Consider the following 14,071-nt stretch of genomic DNA (forward strand, 5'->3'; position numbering starts at 1 on the left):
CCATTCCTTTTGTGCTTATTTTAGACAAGTTAAGCCTTATGGTTGCATTCGCTTACCAAGGACACTGGGACTCAATCACTTACAGTGTGTACGCACAAATTTGTCATTCACCAATATGTTTGTACGTAGCTTGAAAGAGCGTTTCGCCAGCAGTGCCATTGAGGAACGTGAAATAGGGAGCATTAACGGTGATGGCACAACAGTTTCGAGAAGGAAGATATTTATGACCCATTCCTGACTTTATTCCAAGTGTTACACCTGTTAGCATGATTTGAATGTAGCCTCACTTCACCTGTCCCCCATTATTACTCTTCAGGGCTATTTTAGCGTATAACTGACAATAAAAACTCTTTTGGACTTTTTACTTTTGTACTCGGATACATTTCAGAGTTGACTAATGTAGCTTCTTATACTTAAGTTCAGAGTGTGACTATTTTTGCCTCCTCCTAACTCAAAGGCCAGTTGATTTGATACACCTGCTCGCGCTTGCAAAAACATTTTCTTTCTTTGTGACCTTGCTTTCTAACGGGCTGGTGGAGGACTAAAGGCAGCTGTCCTTGGCATGGGGCAGAGGCTGAGTCGGGTGGGGCGGGGGGGGGGGGGGGGCAGTGCACCGGGGAGCAACGGGGAGGTGGGTCGGGGGTTCTGGAGTGAACGGTGTTGAATACTAACAAACGTCTTGAACAAAAGGCCAGATGTCCTTTCCATTCTGAACTGCTTCTTAATTGTTGAAGGCGTTCTCGCCTGATCTCTATCACAATGAGAGGGAAAAACAGACAATAATAGATCATAAAAGAACCCCTAATATTATGTTTATTTTCTGGCCGTCGTATTTAATGAGCACAGAGAGTGAGAAGCTCATATGCAGAGGACAAATGCCATCGTTGGGCTTATTGGTATTCTCTTGGGGTCTAAAATCTCCTTAGTGGTTATAACATGCACCGATAGCAGAGTGAAGGACGCAGAACTAATTTGGTATTAGCCGAAAAAGCTGTCAGGGTGACAACACTAAATAGGACAATTCAGACATGTCAGAGTCCGTTTTATGGCGCGTGACCTGAAGAACCGTTCCTCAATTCATGTTGCTGGTGTCATTTTGCGATTAAACTGGAAAACACTGGGCTAATATTTTACTTCAGAGACAGACTTTAGCTTTCATATATCTCGTATCTCTCTCGATATTGGCTCGATATTAATCTACTCACCTGCCTCACAATACGAATAAAAATAAAACTATCCCATTGAGCGTAAAACTGGATCATCACACCATCTTTGTGTTTGATTAGGGAATAAGGGTTTGATGGTTTTGTTATATCATGAGGCGTTTATTTGAGGTGAGATGTTTGGACATGAATTGAAGTGTGCCATCTATTTGATCAGAAGCCTCTACTTGAGCAAGTACTGGAATTGTATAAGAATAGAGAAACAATTTTTAAAAGTGTCATACATACAGGTCTGGTGAATTATTGAGCCAGAGGTTTTTACTACACTTTTGAGCCTAAGTCATTGGGTACACATGTACATGTAGCTGGTGTGTTTGATGCTTAGTTGCTTCCCAGTGAAAGAAACATTACCAAAGTACAATTTGAATTATAGGAAGGCTGTTTCCCAATCACTCCATAGTGACTCTGAAAATGAAAAAAAAAAATCAAATACGTTGGTTTAATTTGCACTGTAATTTTTATTTTTTTTTATTTTTTGCGTCGTCTTTGGAAGTGGCGGGTCTTTTTTTCTTTTTTGGTTGCTTTTCCCGAAGGAAGCCAATGAGTCATTTTTTTGCAGCTGCAAAACTCCTCTTGTATTTTGACACAGTTCTTGTTATCTACTACCAGTGAGGAGTGCGCTTGTGAGTGACACCTGGACTGCATTCGCAGGGCCATTGGGCCGGCAGGAGGAGAGTGACGGGAATGAGTTTCCTGTCCAAACTTGACCTCAGCCTGACTTAAACTGACGTACTATGACCTGCTGCCAACGCAATCTTCTTTCCAAAGAGACATCAATAAATACAGTAGATACTATGTAGCAATGAAGAAATGCCGAAGGAAATATTTACGGTATATTTATTGGTAATGTTTTCCAAGTTTGACACAACCGTTGCAGCCTTAACTGACCAAAATGTGCACAGGCTTCTTGTTCTTTCTGTAAAAGGCTAATAAAACACCGGTGGTCGCCTTTAGTTGATCTCAGCAGTGTCTCATAACACATGTGACTCTATTTCTGTAATATGTCATTCAAGGTATTTTGTACTGTATCCCCATTTATGTTACAATACATTCCTGGACTGCGTTTCAAAGCTTTTTGTCGCAAAATAGTTTGAGGAAATGTTGCTAGGAGTGATGCGCCTGCTTGTAATCGCCCTTCTTAATGGTCTTATGTAAATCATCTTTACAGCCCTCCTGGCTGTACACGATTAAAAGTGACGAATTACCGCTTCTCTTTGTGAAGGTTAACGCTAAGTGTGTCACGGGCCACTTTCAATAGTATCGTTTCTGTCTCAGCAAAATGAGTTCCGGTCTGATTCCAAGAGCTCTAGGGTGAGCTAAGTGAACTACAGTGTTTCGCACGAGGATGAGATTTGTTTTGCAAAGTGCTATACAGGGTGCGCTATACATTTCTATGAGGATTAGCGAATCCCACAGCAGAATCTCTGCATAGTTAATGCATCAACTCTTTGAGCTTCCAGCACCAGAGACACCTCCGATGGTTCTAATACTGCATGAAGTCAGTCACTCTCTGGCATGGCTTAGTTTCACATTTCAATATAAAGACATCTGGGATTACTGGACTCCATTTCCTAAAGCTAAACTGAACGACCTCGCGACAATTTCTACCGCTTGTGTCATTTTCGACTAAATCTCAATATTGCATTTGTGTGTCTTGCTTTTGTGCACTGCAGTCACGCTGGTAGGCACAAGTGAATTAGAGGAGCAGCACTAATAGTCAGCGGCGATAAATATGTGGTAACTGCACCTGAGAAGAAGAGTGTACTATGTGGGTGGGATTGGCTAACATGTACTGTATATACGCATATATACCGTATTTTCTGCACTATAAGGCGCATCTAAAAACATTCCATTTTCTCAAAAGCCGACGGTGCTGCTTATAATCCGATGCGTCTTCTATATGGATCAATATGTTCCTTGTATTGTATTCCCTTTAGCACAACCTTATAATGCGGTGCACCCTATATTTGGAAACACTTTTAAAATAGGTCATTCATTAAAGGTACGCCTTACACTCCGAAGCGCCTTATACTGTGGAAAATACGGTACTCTAATATCGACTGATTAAATCAGCTGGCCGATTCATCGGTTCAGATGTTAGTACAGATCAGATCCATCAGGAATCACATGTAAACGCTCCTCGTTCTTCTTTTCATGGCTTTGTTTGCCATTGAACTTTTTCCATCTTTTCCACAGCGAGATGCAAAAGGCCAGTATCTGTTTGACCTCATCTGCCACCACCTCAACTTGCTGGAGAAAGATTATTTCGGCATCCGATATGTGGACCCCGACAAGCAGCGGGTAAGCAGCTGAAGCGTCACTTGTAAATTCCCTTGTGAGCTAACGGTGCGTAGCAGAGTACAAATGCTACAATTGAGCATTGAGCACATGGCTGCCCGGTGGGCCATGTCACTAAGTCAGGATAGCGGCAGACTTGATTCAATTGCAGAAATCAACTCTTGCTTATAATATCAACAACAACAAAAACATGGCTTGGAAAACCTTGATGTTTTATTTCGGTGAAGAAGTGTGACCCCTTCATGAAGTCAGCAATGACCCGTCAGCTTTTCTTCATCCAGCCCACTAACAAATAATTACTTAGAATGTCTTTGTTGCTCACGTTAATTGAACTGTTTGTCTGTGATTGGCTACCAACCGGTCCCCAATGTACCCCACCTCTCGGCCAAAGTCAGCTGGGATCGAATACAGCTCATCCGCGACCTTAATGAATTCAAGCCCTGTAGAAAATGGATGGCTGAAACCTGGCGCAGTCATCTTGGGTTACACCTGGGCCATCAGGGAATAAAAAGTTCCACTGCTGGTAGATCCTGCTTAATGACCCTCAACCTGACCAGATAAAGTCATACAACAAAATCGTAATGCAGCCCTCGCAGATTCAATCTTCATGCTCCCCCGAAAATGAAATCCTTTCGCCCTCCATTAGCCGCACTGGTATGTGTTTTTTCTGAAGTCTACTGTTGTACCGCAGATGCTTTTACAATTTGATTTCACACAACCTTTAAGTCTTTTCCTCACAATAATATCTCTCAACCACATTTTTCCTGGGATAAAATGGTGATTTTTGCAGTGGAACCTCCAAGGTCAAGCGCGATTTGTTCCAGCCTGCTGTCAACCTACAATTTGCTTGATTCACAAAAAAACAAACACATAAAATATTATAATTATATAACCACATAATTGAAACAAAATCAGTCCATGTTCTAGTTGTCTAAACACCTATTATTCAGGTTGCTTCTTCCTTTCGATAAAGTGTTGTAGAAAGCCAAAGACAAAGCAAAACGCATGCAGAGTTAATCCGTTTGAGGCACGGTGAAATGAAAGCTTGTGTGGTATAATGACGTCTTGCTCGTTTGTTCCAACATTTAGTGTGACGAAAGAGCAATCTATCCTCCATAGTGGTGGGGTTACGGGCTGGATCCTAATGCTGTTTACCAGCCAATCACAGGGCACATAATAGACAAAGGCCCAGAGCTGAGATCCGAAACTTGAGCCTCAGAACTGTGAGGGGGGGGGGGGGGGGGTTCATACAACTTGAATTGGTTTGCGGGCAATCACAAGGCACATGTCAACAAGTAAATGTCCCGATGCACATCCAGAACTTTGGACGAGTCTCAATAAACCACACATGCTTGTTTTTGAAATGTGGTAGCAAGCCAAAAGTACTCTGCAGTGTGTCGGTAAATATTTCTGAAGCAGATGTCCGCCCCGTGACCCTTCTGAGGATAAAGCGAATCAGAAAATGGATGGATGGATGTGCACTCAATAGGAAGACCGCGGTATTGTTGCTCTGTACCCATATGCAAATCACATGCTTGACTTTAATTTAAATATACATTGGATGAGATGTAGTCAAAGAACATCAGAGCGAGGACTCGTGTCATTGTTTGCTTTAATTACGATGGGATGTTCCAGGACACGTTTAGTGCGGCTTGGCGGCAACTCTCCATTCATGAAGTATTCACATGCATGCTGGCAGTCAACACGAATGTTGTTTTTGTCGCTGTTAGCACTGATGGACGATGAAGAACTGGTATCGACTCAAATGACTCGGGCCAGGACGGATTATCCAGTCAGCCCGTATCATCAGCCGATATCGCTCTTTTAAAATCGGATGACATCTTTGACGATTTTTGTCGTTGTTGTCGAATTACACATTAACATATTCCAATTCAAGACAAAGATTTTGACATTCAAACATTCCTCCAATCTCAAAAATAAAATCTGACTAATTTTGCAGGTTAACAAATACTAAATGATTCGTTACTGTGATTTTACGCTGCCAAATATTGGAATCGGCACTGGCCTAAAAAAAAAAAAGGAAAATGCTTTTCGTTGAAATTTCACAATGACCCCTAAAATGCCTGCATGCAAATGTGCTTTGAATTTTGTCACCAACCCACCAAATCTGCTCTGCTTCCAACGCAGCACTGGTTGGAGTTAACAAGGCCGATTGCGAAGCAAATGAAATGTAAGTACAGCTCATTTTTTGTCATCCATGAAAACTGTGACAACCAACATCGGAATGAAAGTACGGCGTGTTTACGCTCCCATGACAAAGTGGCGAGCTGATTTGCCAACAGAAAATTTAAAAGCGATTAGTCACTCTCAGAGGAAAAGTTCAACACGCTGGTGAATGGGCTGATGATTTAACGTTAAATTTTGTATCGACACAATCAATTCGCTGGGGCGGTTGCTTGGCAACTGGCCCAAAAGTACCTCTTGACTTGCATACGTAAGGGGGGGAAAAATTGAATCAAATTTGACCTTTTCAAATACTAAACAGTAAATTCACAGTTTTGTTTGGAAGTGACGTGTTTTAGATGTGATGTTGATTTATTTGAATATTGCTGATTGTTTGATGTGGGTCAATTTCTCTTGATTTCAATTTTTAGTCCTACTGTACTTTGTCGTGTTTCTTCTAGCTCAGCCTCCATTCACCATGTGTCTGCGTGTCAAGTTCTACCCTCCTGATCCAGCTGCTCTAAAGGAGGAAATCACTCGGTAAAACCTCCTTTTTTCACCGCTCCTACTTGACCCAAGAATATACGCTAAATATTAATGATCTTAAGTTGGAAGAACATTGGAGAAAAGTTTTCAGAATTCCAAATCTTATTTTAATGTTTGAAACAATTTGGATTGTTCAATTAAATGATCTACGATTGAGGGTACAGTGGTCGACTTCTTAGCACGTCCGCCGCACAATGCAGAGGTGCAGGGTTCGATTCTGGAGGATTCTGTGGAGTTTGAATGTTCTTCCCGTGCCTGCGTGGGTTTTGTCCGGGTACTCCGGTTTCCTGGCAAAATTCCAAAAACATGCCTGGCAGGCTGATTGAAAATTCAAAATTGACCCTAGGTGTGATTGTGAGCACGGATGGTAGATCGTCTCTGTGTGCCCTGTGATTGGCTGGCGACGAGTTCAGGGTGTCCTTCGCCTACTGCCCGAAGACAGCTGGGACAGGCTCCAGCACCCCCCGCGACTATTGTGAGGATAAAGCGGATCTGATACAAAATCTGCACTGAGAAAAAAAAAATGTGTTGTATTTATTCCATTTTATCACACCAATTGGTTGGACACAAAAAAAAAATTATGTGGCTCTTGTGAGATTATTTAAGTACATGTATCATCTACTGAAAAAAAATCCGTGCACACTTAATATAAAATATACATTGAGTAAATTCAACACACCACTTTTTTTCTTTAGACAAAAATAACAAAAAAAAAAGATCAGTTTCTAATTGCAACTTCTACACCATTACAAAAACAATAATAAACCAACACTAGTTCCGTTTTCCCAACTTAAAACAGCCATCCTGGCTAGTTATTCAGTGTGCATGCTCCCACATATCTAAATGTGTCTTTCGACGTAACAAATAGTAATCATGGCCTTCAATGATTAAAAAAGACTGAGTGCTTTTCCAATCTGAGACTTTCTAATGAATATTACACTGTTTGCCAAAGGACTTGTTAAGCAGGAGGGATGCAAAAAGCTTTTTCTGGTAACTGTGAATGAAACATGGCAGAACAACACTTGCTTTCCATCACGTTTGTATTTTTCAAAAGCAAATTCTTCAACCAAACCGCTTCCAGAAAGGTCATTTTGATGCATTTCAAAGAGCAAGTGCTCATTATATGACGTTTCCTGTTTCCCGTTCTGATCCTTTTGTCTCTACTGTTCGATTTTATAGCCAGACCTGGACACATGTCCAGAATGTTGTGTCCAGTGATGATGCAGCAATTCTGGAGCTCTCCTTTAATATCATCCGCATCCTCCTCAGACGCCCCACTGAGCTTCGTGGTGTCTTTTCGTTGCAGATATCTCGTCTTCCTGCAAATCAAAAGGGACCTTTACCACGGCCGCCTCCTGTGCAAAACCTCGGACGCCGCATTGCTGGCTGCCTACATCCTTCAAGGTAATGGAAGGTAACATATGGACCTGCTGCCATGTCTAACTCTGCATTAACTTGGCTGGAGAGCTCAGCAGGCTGACAAATGCATGCCTGTTGTAGAAAAAGGCGAGACAGGCCAACTGAAAATGTCCAACTAAATGTGTGAGCCTCTCGGCATGTATTTTTTCCAAACTTCACTTAACCAGCAGCAAGTTATAACATTGACTCGTTAACATTGAACTCTCTTGCCGCTGCTGTTGTGAAAGCGCTATATAAATCAGCATGTATTGTATTGTATTGTATTGAACTCTGCGCTGTCAGCATGTCTCGAGCAAGGAGCCATTTTGGGGTCGAAATCTTACCGAAATAACCATACATACACAAGGCGCATCGGATTTTTAGGCGCGCTGTGAGCTTTTAAGAAAATGGAAGGCTTTTAGGTGCGCCTGTTAGTGCGGAAAATACAGGAATGTAATTTGGGCACTTTAACCCTTCCACGCACCCAGAAACCGGATAACATCATAAGCTGTCCACTGTAGTAACCGCTGTCCCTTGTGAAGAAAATAAAAAAGCTGTTGTTACTGACCATTATTTGGTGGCCAGGATGCATTGTGGCAATTTTCTTTTTTTTTTTTTTTTTGGGCATAATGTCGTTACTCAATATACTATATTATGTTACCCCGTAGTTTCCTGACTACTTGAGTGACGGTGAATTGGCACAAAATCAATCATGGCTGACAGCATCTCTACATCTCTCGTCTCTAATGGAGATGAATAGGTGGAAGTGCTTTGAAGTGATGTTTGCCATCAAGTCGTAGTGAACAGTGTGACTACAACTTAAAACTGACCAGGTGTGTTCGGGAAACATACAAACATTTAATAGTCTTGCCCATCTCTAACCTAGACAGTAGTCTTACACAGTGCCCCCCCCCCTCACCCCCAGCAATAGGTGGTCAGAGGACCCTTAAAAGTAAAAATGTAGCACATTTTTATGACAAACCCAAAATAGACTGAGTGGTTATCTGGTCTCCTATCATCCTTTAGCCAAAGACACGCATGGTGAAATGTGGAGATCGTATCTTAAAAAAAGCACGGTGCTGGAGGGTTAGGGGAGGGGCTCATGCATTAAAGATGTTGCTGCCTGGTCAGGTTCCTCCTCGCACTGGAGAATTCAGTATCAGGGTCATGCGAATGTAGACTCAAGTTAATAAGTGCGTAACCTTCACATAACCTTTTTGTGTTCCTTCCCCCAGCTGAGATCGGGAATTACGACCCCGGGAAGCACCCCGAAGGTTACAGCTCAAAATTCCAGTTCTTCCCCAAACACTCGGAGAAACTGGAGCGGCGGATCGCCGACATACACAAGACAGAACTGATGTAAGATGAAATTTAAAAAAAATAAATACTCGACAAGGGGTTGGCAAACTGCTGTACGGTGGCAGTGAACACACCTCAGCTCACGTCATAATGAGCAGCAGTTTGGCAGAGTGTCAACAATTCTTCAAAAGAAGGCATCGAGAAGTTTACTGTCAAACTAAACGTAAAACTAAGATAATTACACTTTGTCTAATTAAAACATACCTTCACCATTAAAATGTGCTGACTAAATGCTAACACATAAAGGAAATAGCCAAAAATGGGCTACTAAATAGAAGCTATGTGTAAAGAAAAAATTGGGTTTGACATCCCCTTTGATGAACCAATTTTAGGGGGAAAATGGTATGACAGAACTTTTTGATCATGTCAATGCTGGGTGGGCCACCTTCAAGAATGGGCATGCTTCCTGCTCAGATACAAGCCTGAATAAATGCCACACGCTTGCCCTGACATTGTCGTTGCCTGCTTAAGAGGCCTCATGATGATAATGATGATGATGATGATGATGAAGATGATAATTGTCTGTGCAATAAAAAGCACTCAAGGTCCACAATCCACTCAGAGGCTACACTTTACACTGTCACTTAATTATGCCACTTAATCATTTTTTTTCTCTTCTCCTTAAAGTTACATCAGTTTAGCAGATTTTAATCAAGTACAACCTACGCACGTTTTCAAATTTGGTAAATTCAAATGACATTTTCCTTTTCAGTGCACTTTTCCTCCTCTGTTTTTCAGGAAAGTCCATTGAGAACACATTGACTGAAAGGGAAATGATGAACTGTTTTGAATGGAATATGGTGAAACACAATAGTGCTGGTTCTGTGCCAGTCATGATGGCGTAGAGCTGTTTGAGGCTCTGCTGCCCACTAGTGGCAAATATTTTCTTCACTAGTGCCGAATCACTTTGCTGGTAAATATCACACTTGCCAATGAAGGCTAAAATAATAAAACTTTTTTTTTTAATTGTTAAACATTTGTCACTTTGGATCCCGTATGGCTAATCTTCCTGATATCGACCACATCAACCCAAAACCCCCCCAAAACAAAACTGTGTAATATGAAATCTTCCACAATTCACTTGTGCCTCTTTGCAAGTAGTTTAAAATGCAACAAGTAGAAAGAATATAAAACTTTAAAAAAAAATCTTTTTGTTTTTGTTTGATAAATGTCCCATGTTTTTTGTTATGTTCCCCAGTCCTGATGTTTAGTGTGTTGTCATTCCCTCTCAGTGGACAGACACCTGAAACATCAGAGCGAAATTTCCTGCAGAAGGCCCAGATGCTGGAGACATACGGTGTTGATCCGCATCCGTGCAAGGTGGGCTGCTGCATGCGGATCGGAAGCAACGACACCAACAACAACAACAACAGCACGTCGTGAGCTGCACTCTATAGTACAATTTTTTGGACGTGTCCTCATTTGACTTTTGTCTCTTCCAGGACGTGTCGGGAAACCCGGCTTTCCTTGCCTTCACGCCCTTTGGTTTTGTGGTCTTGCAGGGAAACAAGAGAGTGCATTTCCTCAACTGGTGAGTAAAATGATGCAGGTTGGCTTAGAACCACACTGCATATCCACATGGGCTCGTCATGTCTTAGATACACGAGAGAGACCAAATATTAAAATCAGCTCTTTAGTGTGACATGGTGCTATTTGTAACATTTGTACAACCACAACAATGAAAGTTATATGATCTTAAAATTTGAGTGCACACCTACATTTAGATTGGGACCAAATTAACCGTTTAGACTTTTGTATTAATGGTACATGACAAAACAAATGACTCTTTAATTGTCAGTTGTATATTATATTGTATTTTGTACTAATCCTACCTCCATTGCGGCTTCCGAATTGATAGTCCTGCTATTTAGTGGATTATTTTTTTTCTTTTGGTTTTCGACTTCATTTTGGGGTGCAATTGCACTGTCAACCGCTAGATGGTAGGCAAACTATTTTGTGTGTGACGCTGTGAATTTGAACGAAGAAGAATGAAAACAGGAAGTGTTTCAGGCTGAACACTTTTGTTTGTTTGTTTGTTTTTTAAATGAAAATGTGAAATCCTTTTTAATACTCGTTCTTACACCGCCAGAAAGCAACGGCAGTAGCTTCATTTGGTAATGTACGTCTTTGGGTATGATTCCTGATGTACATTGTGAGATGATGAGTCTGCTAAAATTAATCTAAAAATATATATTATTGTCAATTAACTCATTCACTCCCAAAGACGTTTTTAAACGTCTTTTCAGACTTGGTCCAGAATTGGCTGGTACTGAATGAGTTAAGAGGGATCGGAACGCTCTTACGCTGTACAATAATTTCATGTTATCCATTGCTGTTGCTCTCTCGCGATATTATATGCGTTTGAATGTGTTTCGCATTTTATGTTTAAAAAGTGTGTTGAAAGTCCTTCAAAGAATATGTGCCGTAAATGCTATAAAAACATGCCAAAGTGGTATTTAAATAAAGTGTTTCAATATCGAGGACTTCACTCACATGGGGTTGTCTGGAATGTAACCCCGCCATGGAAGGACGATTACTGTATTATTATTCGTAGAAGTTGCAGCAGTAGTAGCAGTATTAGGGTAGCACTAGTAGTATGTATAATTTATTCATGGCGCAGCTGTTTGTACGCTATGCACTCTTCCATCTGCCACTACCTGTGAAACGAGGTGGTGCGCAGATGGCTAATTAATCACACTTGCTCTATTCAGAAAGAGTAAAAATTGGACTTCTTTGAGGCTTTACTCGGAAATATGTGTTTGGTGCTCACGTTTCCTACCCTCTTATTCACCATCCGCCTTCAGGGAGTACAACCAGCCATTTGTTTTTGTCCACTCTGTGGCTGTTTATGTGATCTTCAAGTACTTTTCATGAATATTTAATGAGCCCGTTTCTCTGCACTTTCCTTTCCGGACAGGAACGAGGTGACCAAGCTCAAGTTTGAGGGCAAGACGTTCCACGTTTATGCAAACCACAAGGAGGTGAGAGCGCGACTTGCTGGCATGCATGTTGTCCATCGTGTGCTCCCCCCCTACCCCCCATCCCAGTGTTTTTAATTATCCTGCACGCCGTCCTCTATTTTCAACGTGCAGGAAACAAAGATCACCCTGACATATTTTGCGCCCACACCGGAGGCATGCAAGCATCTTTGGAAGTGCGGCGTGGAGAACCAAGCTTTCTACAAGTGAGTTGAACAGTTCGACGCCTCCGCGTGACCTTTGGATCATCGACGCCGTTCTGTTCAAGGAAGTCGGCGGGGTTTCGAGGTTATGAGGCTCGATCACACGTTATTTTCTCCAAGGCAAAAGTGGGCATTAAAAATAAATGTCTCACTTACCACGACTATAAACATATTGAATAGTGTATGGAGACGTGCAAGGGACTCGTATGCATATCACACATGCGGCGGTTGAATAATTCACTTGTGCTTTCTGTCTTTCCCGGCGTTCACGCAGTACTGATTACTGACATCAGTGTTGCCAAAGCCGGTACAGATTCAGGGCATGCGGTGGAAGCTCTAAGGTCAAATGTAATCAAGCCAAAGAAAATACTGGCCAGTGGTCGATCACAGATTTAGCAGTTAAAATCAAGTCTTTCAGAGAAAATTCGAAAGAAATGTGCAGTGAACACTTGATACTGTAAGTACCGTACACTCATTTAAACCTTTTGAGGGACAGCGGTTACGAGAGTGGCCAGCTTATCGTGTTATCGGGTTAAAGGGTGCATGAAAGGGTGAAACACGATTCTCGATAGATTACCATTTGAAGTGTTCAATGATTAAATGGCCATAATGGCTCCTTGTTTGTCATACAGAAAACTGTGTAAAATTGATTTGAGTCTTTTTCTGTGGTCAACAACGTTGTTGTTTTTGTTTTGTTTTTTAGATAATAGTCACTACAAAAGCCGAAAAAGTCGCGAACTTCACAACACTGACTTTAATTTTGTAAACTACCTTCTGTTTGCAATCAAGTCGTTGGAACAATAAGTACACGTACGCAACGATGCGTTTTGGAAAAAATCAATTTTAGAAAATGAGTTTGAGCAATAGGCTTCAATAATTGAGAAAATCAATGAATCAGCTAGCCCTAATTGTAAGATTAAAAAAAACAATTATGTCTGCTAAACTTGAATATAAAATGCAAATGCTATCCATTACTCATACTTTTCTGTGCTAGCACAGCAAATGATATGACCTTGCAATGTTGAGTTTCTGCTCTTCTGCTCTTGTGAATTCTGTATCAACAAACTTGATTTTTATCCCTGCTTTCTTCTTATTAAAGTTGAAATGTCCCTTTTGTTTTTGTTTTTTGTCCTTTTCAGGCTTGAGAAGTCAAGTCAGGTCCGCACAGTGTCCAGCAGCAATTTGTTCTTCAAGGGCAGCCGCTTCCGTTACAGGTAATGTCCGCCTCGCCTACTCGAAGACGTAATGACCAAATGACAGGATGGGGAGGGCGGCACCGGTGAAAAAAAGATTTCCTCAGAGGACGTGACCTTTTCCTGGCCTTCTTTTCTGCCACGTCAGTCTGTTTTAGCCACAGAGGATAAACCGTCACAAGAGGCAAGCAAGCCAAATTAATGGAACAGATTACAGCAGGCAAACTCACGGTGCATTTGCTTTAATCCTGCTGTTTACCGGCGAATTGACACAAATTGAAAGCCAAACTATCATTATTCGTTTCTTCTTGAAGAAATTCAGATTTAGGATAATTTCCCGTCATGAATGAAATTTAGACTCAGCTACTTGGAGTTTTAGAATATATCGAGTATCTCCAGTGATCATCCACACATGGCCCGGAGGAAATGTAAACTATTAAACCAGCAATGGACAGATGTCCCAATACATTTGTCTATACAATGTATCGAACCTCACATGGTCTGTGTGCTTTACGACAGCGGGCGCGTGGCAAAAGAGGTGATGGAGCACAGTGCCAAAATCAAACGAGAACCTCCGGAAATACACAGGTACACTGTGAAGAACTGCTGGGAGGTCCTGAAATATATATATTTTTTTGCTTTATCACACGATCTGTAGCAAGCACACACATAGTAAGTAGGCTACTGTC

At 41.5% G+C, this 14,071-nt stretch overlaps 1 protein-coding gene across 2 annotated transcripts in view; it reads left to right on the forward strand.

Annotated features, from left to right (window-relative positions):
- The window catches only part of frmd5a (FERM domain containing 5a), a 49,978-nt gene that overhangs the window by 27,739 nt on the left and 8,168 nt on the right, over positions 1-14,071 (forward strand). Inside the window, exons 2-12 of one of the 2 annotated variants that reach the window (XM_086109674.1) lie at positions 3,420-3,524; positions 5,670-5,712; positions 6,167-6,245; positions 7,558-7,655; positions 8,885-9,008; positions 10,241-10,328; positions 10,451-10,539; positions 11,926-11,989; positions 12,101-12,192; positions 13,329-13,403; positions 13,902-13,970. In XM_086109674.1, the coding sequence (XP_085965800.1) occupies positions 3,420-3,524; positions 5,670-5,712; positions 6,167-6,245; positions 7,558-7,655; positions 8,885-9,008; positions 10,241-10,328; positions 10,451-10,539; positions 11,926-11,989; positions 12,101-12,192; positions 13,329-13,403; positions 13,902-13,970 (926 nt within the window). The remainder of the gene's footprint in view (positions 1-3,419; positions 3,525-5,669; positions 5,713-6,166; positions 6,246-7,557; positions 7,656-8,884; positions 9,009-10,240; positions 10,329-10,450; positions 10,540-11,925; positions 11,990-12,100; positions 12,193-13,328; positions 13,404-13,901; positions 13,971-14,071) is intronic. The other variant, XM_086109675.1, reaches the window with a different exon arrangement.

Source organism: Hippocampus guttulatus, chromosome 4 (genome assembly GCF_054856545.1).
Source record: "Hippocampus guttulatus isolate MCC_2025c chromosome 4, RoL_Hgut_1.0, whole genome shotgun sequence".
NCBI lineage: Eukaryota > Metazoa > Chordata > Actinopteri > Syngnathiformes > Syngnathidae > Hippocampus > Hippocampus guttulatus.